We start from the raw sequence: 16360 nt of genomic DNA on the forward strand, positions 1-16360 counted from the left end.
TCTCTGTACTGGGGTGAATGTATGCAAATACAACAGTTGATGGACAGAATGTAGAACAAGGTCATACATTCTCCCCAGTACAGAGATCTGGGTCTAAATCCATTGTTGTTTTGATCACCATGCCATTCCAGTTTGAACCCAGCCATATGGAAATCAGTCTTGACCCTGTGCCGAATGGGAACAGTCCTGCCCGAACTGCCAGGCCAGGACCTCCCTGGACTGGAAACAAGCATCCTAGGAACGGTTTCAGGGTTTCACCCCTCTTCAGCCAGGATCCCTTGCTGGTGTGAATGTATGACATTGTTCTGCATTCTGTCCATCAATTGTTGTTTTTGCTCAATACTAATGAGCACATTTTAATTGATTTATAGTTATTTTAATCTTTGTTATAATGAGTGCAATAGCAATGCTAGCGGTTTTAATCAGTAATATATCACCATTAATCTATTTACAAGACATTGTTATTTTTCGGCATTGTTGTCCAAAATCATTGGTCAGCACTTTTTTCATAAGTAAGCACTTTTTATATGTGATATGGATTTATAACAATATTTAAAAAATCTTATCAAATTACTTTTTAATGGTACGCTTTGAAACTATATCTAATTATGCTCTTTTACATAATTTGCAATGGCTTTGATTAGTCGAGCGAAATAAAATAAACTTGAAACCTTAAACAGTACCGGCCCATTTAAAGCACTGTTGTTCCTTCTCACTACAATCTTACCATTCACCCTACTCCTATCGCCTGACTGTATGTACATTTTCAATCATTTTTCTTGAGATTCCAAAATCATATCAGATTGTTTCTGCCATATAGTGCCACAGATGCCCCTGCTGTTCACGTGCATTATAACTGCCACCAACCCCACTGACTTCGCACCTATCCCAGACACCCCAAACAGGCCAAGCTACTAAGTGAAACAATTCGACTGCAGACCCACGTGACTCATTACCAAAAAGAACGTCTTAATTCCACTGGAAGCAAAGTAAATTAAACAATTATCCTAGTTGTCTTCACATTGTAATTGATGTATTAGTGATGCATCTACCAGGCAAGAACTTAACTGCTCGGTCATTAAATTATTTTTCAGGATGAGCAGCTGAACTGAGTAAGGAACTGATAACCAGCCGTTAAATATTCAGCATTGCTGATACCAGCCAACAGCACCAAAAACACTTCAGATGCGAGGAAAGAATGCCAGAGGGGGGGGGGGGGGGCGTTGGAAATGATATACGACGCGCTACATACAAACAGCGTTTAAATAACAGATGAGCTAAAGTGAGTGAAGCACAGCACGAACAAAAGGCGCGCAGCAGCAGAGACCATTCATAAGCAGAGGTACTTGTGCAATCGAGGGTCTCACTCTCGGCATCTCCAGCCTCCCATTCGCTGCATCCTGTTGACACCTGACAGGTGCCGGTCGAACCCGGTAGTGGGCGTGATCTGTTGCTATGAGACTGCCAGAGTGAAAGCATTTGGAAGTAATCGGAGGTCTTGTGTTACAATAGCGGCCATGTTGGATGGAGAATTTGCCAAAACACTGACTGACCAACTGCACCAGCTATGCTGACGACATATGGATTACATTGTCAGTCTTGAGAAATGGGGCGCCCGTTTAAGTAACACCTACAGATTTAGTAATTACAATATGGAATTTCAACCGCATCATGTTTATATATAAAATATTGAATATTATTTAGGGGAGAGGATGTGGCGATACAACCAGAGCGGCCGTCTTTCGAACTGAAAACAGGGTTCTAGTCTCGGCGTAGGCATAACATCCTGTGATCCTGAGCAAATACCTTAATCTCTCCATAGCCTGCAGTCCATGTAATGTAAATACTGCTCTTTTAAAGCGCTCTAATACCTTCGGGTGCAGTGCGCGCTATATAAAACTGCAACAACAAAAAAAACACCTTGTCCAACTTCGTGTGCGTTCACCGGTATTAGAGTTTTTGGTAGGCGTTTGTATGTCACAAGGTGGCCGGTATTCTGTCTTTTCTGGCAGCTCGTGATTTGCGCCCAGCAGTTTTCGACTATAAATCACTAGTAAACCACACCTAACATGGCTGAGTACCATATTATGCGGCCTAGTCGTTACACAGGACGACGGAACCTTTGCACGTGCATGATATGGGCGGGTTGATAAGTTGTGGTTTGAATACTCTGTAGTAGTAACTGCCACGTAGCGTGAGGAGCGGCGCTCGGGTATCTCCGGATGAGCTCGGCCGGCTTGGAGAGGCGCTGGGCGGGGCAGAAGCCTGGGATTGGCTGGCCAGGGAGCTGGCCGGGGTTAGGGAGTGCTGCTGTGCGGTGCCGCTGTCAGTGAGCTAAGGACTACCTTTCAGGACGGAGTGCACGGATGGCAGGCGTGGTTACCGGTAGTGTGATGGAGGAATTTGACATGAGGGAGGACGAACCTTGGTACGACCAACGGGACCTGCATCAGGGTAAGTGCAAGCTTCAGCTCGCCATGTGTGCGGACGCATGGGGAGGATGAAGCAAATGAGATCTGAGTCATTTCCTTGAAAGATGAAGAAAGAATCAGGACGCATAGTTAGGGAGGGGTCGAAGGTCCCAGTCCTTCTACCAGAGAGGGATGGGATGGTTAAGAGGAATTAAGAAAATACTTTTTTTCTCAACTTTTGAAGAAATATGCATGGAATGCATAGTAATTGTTCATGTATGTGTGGAACACATTCTACACGTGTGTATAGATATTCCCAACGAAAGCTAATGTTGAAAGGGAGGCGAGGGTTGACCAACATGTTAACATAAAAGTCGTGCCTATATTAGCGAGTTGAGGTGCTGCGATTGCCTTGCGCCCTTATCCCATTGTACTTTAGCCTTCTCTCAAGCTGCTGTATTAACTTTTAGAAAGGTTGACAAGAGATGTTTGAAGTTGAAAATTATGTTTGTAATTTATATGCATGTGCATGTATTATGTTTTTTCCGCTAGCATACTAATGCCATTGGCGTGCCCTTGTGATGTTATGGATTCTCATGGATGTGCGCATAGCTATCGACGCCCGAATCTTATGCTCGTAGGGGTGTTGCCTGAGGTCTGCTTATGTAAAACAGGACGGTATATACTGTCACAATTGCAATGCTTGTGTCTCCTTGTCCCTCTACCTGTCGCCTTAACCAAGTTTGTGTTTTGGTCTCCCGGTGTTTGGGTGTCCTAATAATTTCTTCCTCCTGTCATTGGGCTTTTGTATATGTTTATGAGAAAGTAAAAGTTCTTGTCCTAATGCTTGGAATGCAGGAATAATATTTTTTGCTAAATATGTCAGCGTTTGACAATATACTTTCAAATAGCCTCCTGAAAATCACAAATAGTTACAATCATGATGTTTGCCAAACATTGGTGAAGAATTTCATATTTTAAAACCCATTTGTAAGTTTTGTATTACTTTTAAGAATTGCTGCTCTGTAGAACGTTCCAAATATGAAATGTAGCTCAAGGCTTCTTGTTTTTCAGACAGCACGGAGATTACGTCTTAGTTGGTGGTCTCTTTTTTTTTTTTTTTTTTTTTTTTTTTTTTTTTTTTAAAAAAAGAATTCTGAAGACATCGTCCATACTGCACAAAGTCATATCATACCATGTTGTTTTGGGCACTTGGATAATACAGTTTGAAAAGATTCCCTTCAAGATTACTTTCCCCGATTACTTTATTATGGCAGACAGAGGGTTGAAGAGTGAAATGAGCTACCTTAACCGCGCGTGTTTCAGACTGAAACAGGCCAACAACAATCTTAAATACATAGCTTGTAAGAGGTCTTGCCTTACTATCTCTAGTAAACACGCATATTACCCCTTTTTAAGTTCCCCCGAATCCAAGCGCAAAATTATTCTTATGAAGTATATGCTTATGGTTACCATTGAACTCTGGCTCAATGGTGGTCCAAAGTGGAGAGAACTCTCAAATATGAACTGTGCACTTGTCTGGTATTTTATTTATAGCAGTCGTTGTGTCCAATTATTAAAAGATTTTCTTCTGTATTGATTTAGTTATGGAAGTATTATGTTCTTAAAACTCTTGCGATTACTTTGAGCTGTTCGTTAAAAAGGAAGTGTTCAGTAATTGATTTTCCTTTTACTACTTCCCGTTGTAATTGGTGATTCTTTGTAATGACTGGACAGTCAGTCAGTTTTTAATTGTGCCTGTATGGTGTGATTTCATATACACCGAAAAAAAGGATGTTGATTGACTGACTAGGCAGTCTAATAAACTGGTGTAAGCACACATATGGTCTTAAAAAAAATTCAGATATGCGAGGCTCCTACGGCTCATTTGGCCCAAGTAGTATTTTTTAAATGGCAGAACAAATTGAGACATTTTACAGAAAGGAATTTAAATTAGTTCTGTATATACGTATAACTCAAGTATGCACAGAATGTACAAAGCTATTGTAAATGCTTTTTTGGGAAACTGTCCAGATATGACCAGTTATGTGGTTAAACATGCTGCTAGGAAATACTAATCAGGTTGTAGCTTGTTATGTGAGATTTTAAACAAAACTTTCAATTATTCTTTCATTCATTTATGATATTTTTTTTGAGTACCTCATACAACCTTAATTCTAGTTGAAACTTAATTTTCCAATGTGTTTTTTCTTCTGCATTTTCACGAATAGTTAAAGTTGTTCACTTTGAGCACGTTTAGTTGACTGGTGCGGAGGTTATGGTGTTCACTTACCATACAAATGTACCTTTGCTGTTGTTAATTTGATGCCACTAATGTACAATCATATGTCTGATTGTACATTGGTTGTAACAAATGCACATTTGTTTGGGTTCAGTACATGCTTTCTGGCTTCTGTGGTACAAAGTGCTGTGTAAGGCTGTCTGCGAGTTCAAGCTTATTTGACACGATTTAAATGTTCACAGTAGGGGACAGGGTACAGTTCCAGACGTCCAGGCTTACGAAGTTTAGTCATAAAAAGTATTGTCATACGTCAGCGTTAGGTGTTATAAAAATGTGTTTCCCAGTGAGCCGCAACTCTCACACTAATCCTTTTTTGTTAAAAAGTTTACTATTCCCCGGCCAAAAAAAAGAAGCATTGATATTTCTCACTGCATGAAAAGGAAGCCTGTGAGATGGGGTTTATCCCAGCCATTGTCAAAAGATCATGGACTTTAAAAGCATGGATGAGGTCGGCTTTTCAACTCTTGTTGTCAATCGCGGTGTAAGACAAGCCCCTTCAGCCCATGGGTGCCACCAACCCTTCAGGGGACCTCCATTCAGCCCAAAGTCAATGACTATCTGGGGGGTCCCTGAGGGACTTTTCATTCAACGCCACTGTTTGACAGTTGCTTTTAAAGCACATGTAAAAATATGATGTTCTTTCAATCTTGTGTACTTAGCGATAGTAAATATGTATAGTGTCGTTTCTTTTAATAGCCGGCCTGAGGCATGTTCCTTGCTCTCAGAAGTTTGTCTTCTAACAACTACCCTTTTAAATGTTGAGTTGTTTTTAACATAGTAGCTTTCCCGGTTTTAAAAACTGAGGTGTAGTGAGCTTCGCTGATTTGCCCAGGTTCAAACAACGAGGTTGGTTCGGGCACCAGGGTTTGATTTTATAGGTCGGACAACAGTCACCAATTTAGTCCCTTGACCAGATCACGTCCAAACTAGAAGTGTTTAACCAAACGACAATCAAACTTCTCAACAGAATAAAACTTTTGAAAGCTCAGTAATGCTGGTAAAGAGCCATTAGTCGGGCTCAAAGCTCAACCCCCATTTTCCATATAATCCAGTTACACCTCCTCAAAGAAATAAGAGCTGATGAAACGCTTATTTTATTAATTAATTTTATTGATAAGTTTTATATAGCGCTAGCTAGACCCGAAGGTATCAGAGCCCTTTACAAAATCGTGAATAGGAATACAGTAGATCAGGCACGCAAACACAAAAAGAGGCGAGAATTCAAAATAGTAAGCATCAGTGAAGAAGAAAAAAAAGCAGTACCTAAAACAAGAGCAACAGATTCAAGATGAGCAAAATTACAGCATAAACAGATAAGCCGCCGACTATGATCGAAGGGACTAGACCTGTACATGCGATAGTTAACCATGGTCAGTAGTCTAGGAGTTAAAGTATTTGTTGAGGAGGAGTTGTTTCAGGTTCCTTTTGAAGCTAAGAAAAGGGGGGTTGCATCATAGGTCACATATCAGCAGCCAAACCACCACCCCTCAGTAGAAGAAAAGCACCTGCTGGACTCGCTGCCTCATGCTTCTTATGAGTATGTTACTTATTTTTTTGTAAATATCCTAGACTTTGTTTATGCAGAATGTGCATACTGGCACTAAACTGTGCCACCTTCACAATGTGCAAATTCTATTGGAGCATTTAAAGCAGCTTTTTGTCTGCCAGGTTTGTTTATTCATTATACTGATAAGATGTTTAGCTAGTGTTCAAGCGATTCAAATTTTGGCAGATATGCCAAAGTGAGGTAAACTTTTTGACCAGGATTCCACATTGTGGTTCAGTGGCACGCTTGGGATTAGCATCAGGATACGAGACCAGCCTTATTGAACTCCAGCACGTCGCAGGCTTGAACCTCAGTGCATTCATCTCAATGGTTAATGCTTCTAAGGTCGGTACCACACCTGGTAACTCAGTCACTAAATCACTTCACTTCTCTTCCCAGGCTAAGGATTTACCTACTAATAGAGAATACAGAAGAGTTCTTCAACACGCTGATCCTTCTAAAAGGTCGACAGTGCAGGAGAAAGTCAGCATTCCACATTTAATGTGCAAATTCTGTGTATTATCAAAGTATTGTTTGTAGTTCTACCTACGAGAATGCACACTTGACTTTTGCTCTTGAGTTTGAATTCAGGGGGCTACCAGAGGCACAAGCCCAATGAATTGCATCTTTAATGACACCTTACAATGATATTTGATTCAATTCGAGTAATTCTGGATAGAGCATCCAGGAACGTTTCAAGTTAACAGTTTCCACAACCCATTCTATACGTTTTATTTTTATTGACTTTTTTATAATAACAAACATTTTGGAGGTCTTTTGCTCCACCTCACCCCATGAAGTATCGTTGTGCAAATTAACTTGGTATAGCTTTACATACTTATCATACAATTTGGCTTGAGACTTTTCCTGTAAATCCAACCAAAGCGCGTTATAAATTGTGAATGTACAGAAACTATTCCCACTTACAGTGCTGGCGGCATTCGCCCTAGAAAAAAATGACAGTCTTGATTTTACCTTGTGATAGCGGGTTGGGCAAGAAGAAGTCTGGTTATGAATCTACCCCTTCTAGTGCCTGTTGCGGTGCGTTTAAGGGTTGCGCATCAGTTGAGTTTGGGCTGTCTGGCTCTGCCTGTCAGCGTGTGTGGGCCCACTCCAGAATGGGGCCCCATATGTCACGTTGCCGGGATGCTGAGGGCATCAGGTCCCAGAAGGTTAAAAACTGTTCCTGACTAAATGTTACATCGCAAATCCAATCTTTCACAGTTGGGGACCCTCTCCTCCCTCAATGTATAGCAACTCTACGCTTGGCCAGTAATAACATGGCTTGTAATTTTCGGGGTCCCTGTGGTGTCTCCTTTACATATCCCACTAGACCCAACAGGGGGGGGTCTGGGTCGTTGGCCGTGCCCTGAATGTCATGTATGATGTTGAAAACTGAGGTCCAGAAGTAAGCTATTTTGGGACAGAGCCATGCCATGTGCAAAAAGTTTGCAGGAACGAATCCACATCTTCCCCGGCCTCGTCCCAGAGTCTCCTGTGGTGAAGTTGAGCGGGAGTTCTATAGAATCTATGTATAAATTTGAAGTGAATAAGGCGTATCTTTTAGTTCGGAGACAGTGCAGTGAGCTGATTACAACAAAATGACCATTGTTCCTCGGAGACCTCCTTGAGTAGGTCCACATTCCATGCTTGTAGGGCTTAGGGCGTTAACTAAGGGGCAGTGTTCTGCATGTTAGTGTAGAGTCTGGTGATGAGTCTACGAGGTGTGTCCACCTTAAGTACATTTTCAAGCACTAGCAGTGTGTGGGTGGACTTGGGAATGTGTTGTGTAATGCTCTGCACGTGGCCTTGAGTTTATGATAAAAATAAATAAAATAAGAATTGTTCCGAAAATTGGATTGGATGTCCCTCCTCTGGCTCAGGCGGATCTCTAAATGTCACTCCCGGATATAGGTCCGCGAAAGTGCGCAGTCCCAATCAGAGAGCTAATGCCCTGCTTGCACCCTTCTCCCATGATTGGCAACATCAGATTGTGTGCTAGGGGGATAGATGGGGCATACAGGAGTCCGAGATGCGCTTTGACCCTTAGTTTGTCCCATGCCCACCTCAATGTCTCCACCGTGTCTATCTCACCACAAAGGCATCTACCTGACTGATATATTGCCACCGAAAGTGGGATCTGTGCCGCCACGTCCAGCTCCACAGCAGTGTGCTGCTGAAAAGTGGTCGGGTGCACCCAGAAGTGCAGGAATTGCGTCTGAGCACAAAAGGCATATAATTGGATATTTGGGGTGCCCATCCCTTCCTGAGACGGGGGCAGTGTCAGTAGTTCCCACGAGGTCCGCGCCTGTCTGCCCGCCCATATCCTGGAGATCCGTAAGGAGCAAACAGAGTTAAGAAAAATGCTGAGTTAGTTGTATCGGGTTATTGACAAACGGGTAGAGCAGTTTTGGTAAGATTACCATCTTAGCAATTGCTATTCTCCCCGCTAGGGAGAGCGGAAGCTTGGCCCACGATGTTACCTTTTCTCCTAACCATGCAACAGTTCGCCTGAAGTTCATGTCCCCGATTTCTTGCGTGCTTTTACTGAGGCAGATTCCTAAATATTTAACTGGGCCATCTGCCCATTTCAGTGGGTAATTAAGCGGAAACGACGATGTGGCTTCGGTCAGGGGAAACACAGTGGACTTAGACCCTTTCTATACTTGAAGTGAAGGGTGAGCACCACCTTTCCCCTAAATATTCAATATAATAAAACAAGGCTCCTGGATTTACCCCCATACTACACTCTACGGCCCGAACTGTTAAGAATAACAAAGCTCAAAATCCCATCCATTTCTCTCAAAATTAGTTTTCTTTATTTCTGAGTAATAAGTTGTTTTTGTGGGATTGATAACCTGATCGGCTGCTTGTAATTCTCGGATAACGGGCAGGCTGTATATTGCCCCCAACATTCAGATGGCCAAGTAGGGTTTGTGCAACCTTTTTTAAAGTTCATGAAACAATAACAAAAGTTTTCAACCTGGTTAGTGTTTTTGAAGGCTAAAACCAGTGACATTAGGATTAACCCGTATATTTGCAGTCACATCTAAGTCTTACAATGGACGTGTCCTGAATTTGCTGACGGGTGGAAGAAAGAGAACCCAGGTCTCTCAATGTGGTTTGTATTGGCTCTCCGTGCTGTTGGGCAATTTGCTTATTTTCTTCTAAGACCAACTGCTGATGTCTCCGCCCTTTGGCTAATTGCTGTTTCATCAACTCAATAGTGAGCGGCAGTGACATAATGAAAGAATAATTTCACTCCTGACATTGTCCCAGTTGTAGTCTGCATTGCTTCTTCATTCCCTGGTGCCATATGTTTTGACTGTATTTTCTCTTCTCCTTTAAATCTCCTCCCTCCAGAAGTCATTCCAGCACTGCTTCTGGAGTCCGCTTTGGGCATCAGTTCCTGTTCTGTCAGTTCCTGAAAATAGTATCGTTTGTTCTTGCTCTTCTCACCACCTTTCTTCTTAGTTTGGCAAATCTGAGACTGCAGATTGAAGTGTGCTTCTACGGCTCTGTCACTCTTTCCAGGGATTTAATCAAATTGAGTTTTTGTATATATTAATGTTTATGGGTAGAAAATTCTATGGGAAATGCTATTTACCTGGGAAATTCCTCTATGCTTTCTGTCAACACACTTGATGCACAAGTCTCTCTAAAAGAAGTCCAACAACTTTGAGATGATCCTAATGGCCCCACTCTAGCTAAGGCAGTTTTTGGGGCAGAATTTGATCCTGTCCTCCACCAATCAACTTTGCATTTGATAATGAAGCGCAATCAGTGATCTCTATGAACTTCCAATACAATTAATCCCTCCATCTTGTACTAGCCGTGAGAGACTAAACTGCTGTTGTATGGCTTCGTTTGGATTGCATTTGGCTGTTTCGTATTGGCAGGTGTAACAAGCTACTCTTTTGGTTAATATTTTGTATTGCACACACATGGGTTTCAGCTACACTGTGGAGTTGGTGTGTAAGAAACTCTGTTAGACAATAGTATTAATCTTGTGATCTTTTTAACTTTACGCAAAAGAAGAGTAGAATGACTGAAGAAAAATATGCCATATGTACACTCTAAGAAGTTATATGCATAACTTGTACTATTCCCAGATAATAAAGTACAATTGCATCTTCTAATTTTATATGGAAGTTTTGAAGGTTTGGTTAGGGCAAGTTTCACTGTGGTCTGTAGAGCATGCTCTGTGGGATGTTTAAACAGTCCAGCATCATGTGGGGGGTATTCTAATGACAGCTATGAATAATGAATTTGCAACAAGTAATAGAAAAAACCTTTTTTAATTGAAACTTTTTTTTATTGTTTGCTGTTTCTAAAAGCCATAGACAGATAAAAGTTCCATCTATTCAGAAAATGCTGAATCGTGTGAAAACGGTCTACTTTATTTTTGTTTAAAATATCTCTCAAGGCCTGCTTGTCATCCCATCATCCCATTTTTGCCAAGCAAGACGTAAGCCTGTGTGCTCAGAGGTGAGGTTGCCACCCTTTTGAACTCCCTTACATCTTCTGCTTCTATCTACTAGGAAAAAAACGACATTTTTTCGATTTTTTTTTTTTCTTCTTTTCTTTTTTCTCGGTGGTGCAGTGGTGTTAATAGCTCGTTTTGCTTTTACTAATTTATGTACTAGAGTGTAAGGGCATTTAGCCAAATCCGTTGACATAATAAGGACTTGATTAACAGCTGTGTCTGCCTGCAAAAACGTCTCTGCTCAGCTCAAGAAAAATGAACACTGCATTTCCTCTGAATATGAGATCACTTGTCTTGGACACTACCTGTAAATATAATTCTTCACTTGGAATCCCTCATTTCAATAATTCTAATACCTTGATGTGTGTAGACATCTTCTGAGCCTCTAGTAGGTAGTCAAAGCTCTACATGTGCCCCCATTCCCTAGAAGGGGATTTCTTTCCGCAGCTAACTATTTGACCATGGCCTAACTTGTTCTTGGAGTGATGAGAAGACTGGTCTCTGAAAATTCACTGCTTTAACATTCACCGCCTTACCATTGTCTTTCTGCCATGACTTCTTTCTCTGATTGTGATAATTGCTCAATTATGAAATTCTAGGAATCTTTCCTATGTAATGCCACCGGCAACCACACCCACTTTCTGAATCCTGCTGGTATTACCTTGAGTTTCCTTCATTATGTTCCTGAGCATAGATTCCTGGTAAATTCGGAACAGAAGGCATGCTTTAATAGCAGGCCAAAGAACCGACTGGGTGTGAGAGGTTCTCATGACACCTCATTATATTGAGGTCAAGGTAGTATGCCAATGGATTTATTGACGATCTGAAAAGGTGGATGGCTCCTTGACATATGCCACTAAATTCTAGAATTATTTTTTAGGGTCTGGCTTGACGGCGCAGCTGTCTCGAGACAATTATGCGACAATCCCTAGAGAGGGACGTTGGCTCCACCCAAAGGTTGGGAGGCAGGATTACATGTTTGCATTAGGCAGAAGTTTCATACTTGCACAAAAAAGTGCTTGCCTGCAATACAGCTTTGATCATTTTATTTATCCAGCTGCCTGAGCTTGATCTTTAAGGGTCAAATGCATGACTTTGCAACACCATTAAAGTGTATTAGATAGCTAGATAATGTATAGGTTTTTTTCTCTGACGGTAACACAGATGGAAGGCGGACAGTTATTACCCTAGCCTAGAGAAATGTTTAGGTCTAACTTGAAAGTACAACTGACACCTTACCTTTTAACCTTAATCAATGTTATTCTACAGTTAGTTGCCTCCACACACATGCATATCTATTCACATGCTATTTACTCATAATGCTTCACATTACCATACAACATTCCTTTAAAGCCAGACCTAGTAGCATTGCCAGTGCATGTCTTTCTTAGTTCCTGGCATAATTTACCAAAAATACTCTCTGACTGATTGTAAATTAGTTCGCCAAATTCAATCTTTGGATCAGGGTGTGTTTGAGTTGCATCTATGCTTCTAAGATCATTGTTGGTCTCCACTGAACCTGGTTATCATTTAATGTGGACGTGATTCAGGTTTGCCCTCTCTGAGGTATGGACATAGCATCAAGATATGGTTGGTGTCCAGCAGAGTGGAATAAAAAACAAATGCATATGACCAGCCGTTGTCGACTCAACACCTACATCAAAACCTACTGTGCATCTCTTTAATATTTCCCACCTTCCAGTCCCACCTGGCGTCCTTTCAGTGTCCGTCAAATCTATGTTTACCGGGGCTTTTGCGGTGTTAAACGGAATTCGTTTTAAATGATCTTTCTAGGCAAAGACCTGTTCAGAAGACACTGTTCTGGAGCTCTGTGGTGACGGGCCATTTGGCCTTTTCGCTTAGGAAAACAAAATGCCTTGCAGGAAGGAAGAGTTGTCGTTCAGCTCAAACCAGCTATTGCCCTCTTTATACACTACTTTGTAAGGCCATACATTATCCTTTGAGTAGTATTATACACAATATGCTAGCGCAACAGACACGATCGGGTTATCCATGTGTACTTGCTGCAGTTGCAAAACGCAGACATATCAGTTTACTAGCAATAACAGCCGTGATTAGACGTGGACACTGAAATCGACCTTTAAGCGCAGTTGCCACATAAGATCCGTTAATCTCACTTCCGGTGGGCTATGGAAGCTTTATGAAAAGTTTCTTTTTAAACACATTCTGGTGCTAGTGACTGGTTTCATGATGGTAATACTTACGAAATGTTACACTAATAAACATACATCTACTTTAGTACTTGGCACATCTCTCTCTCGCATGCTGAGTGTAATAGGTTATTTATTACATTTGATTAGAGTACGGATGGCCATAAGGGGCAAGAAATGTGGCTTTGACTTACTTACGATGCCCCTCCCACAATACATGATAATGCATTGCATATAACACTACCCAAATGCGTATAGGGTGTATGCCAAGCTGCTTTGGGTATGTGACCATATCCTGGGCTAAAAGGGTTAAATCTGCGAAGCGAGAAAAAAGGAGACATTTGCACTGTAGTAATGAGTGAAAGTGTGTTTATTAGTACGCTTGTTCCAAATCAAATATGTTTTATTTGGCCTCGTATATTTTCATGTGCATGGCATCACAACTGAAGCTTATTATGTCGACTTCGGAAAGATGCATGCCTTCGTCTGACCTGTTGTTAGTAGAACCTCTGACCTGGAGGTTATAACCAGAAGTCTGCAGTAGATGCATTAATCGAATGAGCTGCTCTAACAGCTCGTTTTAGGACGTTTTGCCATTGCAACCATCCGAAAGGTGGTAGTATTATTTCATTTTCCAAAAATACTGAACAGATGGTAGCTTCGATGCTTGGCCTCGGGGACCCCATCACTTGCGGCCTGATGTGCTTCTGGGTGGGTGCCCACCTGGAGCACCCACCAAACCCTACTTTGGGGGCTGCGGGGGGAGCCCTAGGGCCATCGTGGCCCCAGCCTGCTCCCTGCATGCAACCCAACCCTCCTGGGTACTTGGAGCCAGCATTGCTCCTACCAGACAGGAGCAATCTGAGTTCTCCTGCCTGCATGAGCTAGAGCAGGGAAACAAAAGTCTATTCCCGCCAGATGATAGCAAACTTGCTTTCCTTGCCTGTGTTTCTGCGGGTAGGGAAACTATTGTGTCCCAACATTGGGCTCCCGGGACACTGTATATGAGCCTGCCCCAGGAGATTGGGTCCCCAGGGGACTCTTAAGGCATAGGTGGGCCAGGTTTCCCTACCCTGCCCCCTTTATATTAACTTTTTACATATCACCCCAGGACAGGGGACTAAGTCCCAGAGTCCTGTAATGGCTGCCTGCAGTATTTTTCTTCATGTTGCAGGAAGCCAGTCGGAGCACTTGCTCCTGCTGGAGCGTGCCTCCCATGGGTGTGAATTGGCCCAAGGGAAAAATGCTCCCTGGGCCAATCGTAACGTTCTATTTTTAAAACAAAATTGCCCCTGCGGGACTCTTGCGAGTTCTTTGAACACAACTCTCAAGATTATAGAAATATTTGTTACCTTTTAATGTCCTAAAAACTACTGAACAGATCTACACCACGTCACAAAAGCACACTTTTCTTGACCAAGATCTAGCTGTCTGCCAAATTTGATGTAATTCTGTTCAGCAGTGGCGCTGCTTAAAAAAATGTCTATGGAAAATGCATGGGGAAATTTGGTTTTGGGACAATCCTTCTTTTTTTTTATTTTTTTTATTTTCTTTGTCTTTTTTTCTTTTTCAGTCTCACTTAATGTATCACCCCAGAGGTATAGATCTATACATATAATCAAAGCTTCGATCAAACGACCAGAGGAACAGCAGGCACTCCATATATAGTTTTGTGAAGATTCGTCAAACTGAGCCAAAGTAATAAGCAATCCAAAAAAAGAACCATCCTATGGAAATGCACAGCTAACTAGAACTACCCAGTGCCACTGGGTAATAGTGCATATTGCTTTTTGAAATGGTTTTTCTTTTATTGAAAGTGTGATTTACTGACCTTTATTAATTGGCCCACATTCAGGATGAACTCCAACTTGTTTAAAATGGATGTCTTCTCTATCCTCGCCCCTCCTCTGTCTGTCACCCAGCATGTCTTTTCCGCAGAGCAGTCACCCATTCAGAAATGTGTTGGTTTGGTAGGTTTCCCTAGATGGCTGCCGAGCCCAGGACCAAGAACGCAGGTGCCCCCTCTTGCAAAACCAGGTCAATTTGTGATAGATAATTTTGATGTCTCTACAATACGTTTTGGGCCCTTGCCTGTTGCGGGTTCTTGGCGCACCCACACAAGTGAGGTACCATTTTTATCGGGAGACCTGGGAGAATGCTGGGTGGTAGTAAATCTGTGTCAGCCTGGTGAGCCCACAAGTTTCCCACACAGAAATGTGAGTATTTTTTTCCTCCCAGCTAAATTTGAGGTTTGCAGGGGATTCTGGGTATGAAAACGTTAGGGGGGTTCCATGCAAGTCACACCCCCCGGGAATCTAGTTCTCAGACATATCTGGTATTGGTTGGTTTCCCTAGATGGCCGCCAAGCCCGGGATCAAAAACACAGGTGACTCCCTCGCAAAACAAGGTCTTGTAATTGATAATTTTTATGTCTTCACAGTAAGCTTTAGGCCATTTCCTGCCGCAGGTACTAGGCCTACCCACACAAGTGAGGTACCATTTTTATCGGTAGACTTTGGGGAAAACTGGTTGTGTGGAAGTTTGTGGCTCCCCACATATTCCAGAACTATCCTTTACAGAAATGTGAGGAAAATGTGTTTTGTTTGACCACATTTGAGGCTTGCAAGGGATTCTGGGTTACAGAACCTGGTGAGAGCCACCCAAGTCACCCCATTGATGTCCCTGAATTTCTAGTTTAAAAAAATGTATAGGTTTGCTAGGTTTCCTTAGGTGCCAGCTAAGCTAGGGTGCAAAATCCACAGCTAGGTACATTGCAAAAAAAGGGTCAGTTTTCACTGGAAAAATGTGATGTGTCCAAAATGCATTTTGGGCCGTTTCCTGGGTACCTCGGGATCTTGGTGAACCTACAAGTCCTATACATCCCCGCAACCAGGAGGATCCAGCAGACGTAACTGTATATTGCGTTGAATAATCTGCCATACTTTGAAAAAACCCCAAAAACGTACTTTTTCCATTTTGTTGTAATGGGGGGAAAAAACATCAACATTACAGCATACAATAGTTCGTAGGCTCTTTAAACACAAAGTCTGTCACCGGGGTGAGAGGTCTCTGAATCAAGGTTAACCAAGAGGAGCGCATTATACAGTACATCATAGTAAACAGTAAGCTTTGGGGTAAGCACTCATTTAATCTACCGGCCTTACCGGTGAAAACGTTGGCACAAATGGCTGATCTTTCCAACTAAATTTCAATGTTTTTATTTCAATGGTTAGTTTCTATAGAAAAACCTTGAAGGATCTATAAAAATGATCCCTTGCGGAATATAGAATTTATCTACTTTTCAGAAATGTATAGTTATCCGGGATCCATTATGGCTTTCACACCAGTTTCTACCACTAACTGGAAGGAGGTTGAAAGCACAAATAAATTGGAAAAAAGGCTATGTCCCAGTTAAATACCAAAGCTGTGGGGAAAATGGTGGTT

At 42.0% G+C, this 16360-nt stretch overlaps 2 protein-coding genes across 6 annotated transcripts in view; one reads left to right on the forward strand and one right to left on the reverse strand.

The window, feature by feature from the left end:
• Positions 1-2051, reverse strand: part of LOC146796457 (solute carrier family 68 member 1-like) — a 166833-nt gene extending 164782 nt beyond the window's left edge. Inside the window, exon 1 of one of the 5 annotated variants that reach the window (XM_085629036.1) lies at positions 1921-2051. The gene's annotated coding sequence lies outside the window, so the exon portion shown is untranslated. Of the gene's footprint in view, positions 1-1327; positions 1502-1806 lie in introns of those variants that run through there. The other 4 variants (XM_085629038.1, XM_085629037.1, XM_085629034.1 and 1 more) reach the window with 4 other exon arrangements.
• Positions 2052-2162: 111 nt separating this feature from the next.
• CDR2 (cerebellar degeneration related protein 2) overlaps positions 2163-16360 on the forward strand; it is a 113748-nt gene continuing 99550 nt past the window's right edge. The window contains exon 1 of the mRNA XM_085629039.1: positions 2163-2454. Within this exon, the coding sequence (XP_085485165.1) occupies positions 2367-2454 (88 nt within the window). The 5' untranslated portion in view covers positions 2163-2366. The remainder of the gene's footprint in view (positions 2455-16360) is intronic.

Source organism: Triturus cristatus, chromosome 10 (genome assembly GCF_964204655.1).
Source record: "Triturus cristatus chromosome 10, aTriCri1.1, whole genome shotgun sequence".
NCBI classification, from domain to species: domain Eukaryota; kingdom Metazoa; phylum Chordata; class Amphibia; order Caudata; family Salamandridae; genus Triturus; species Triturus cristatus.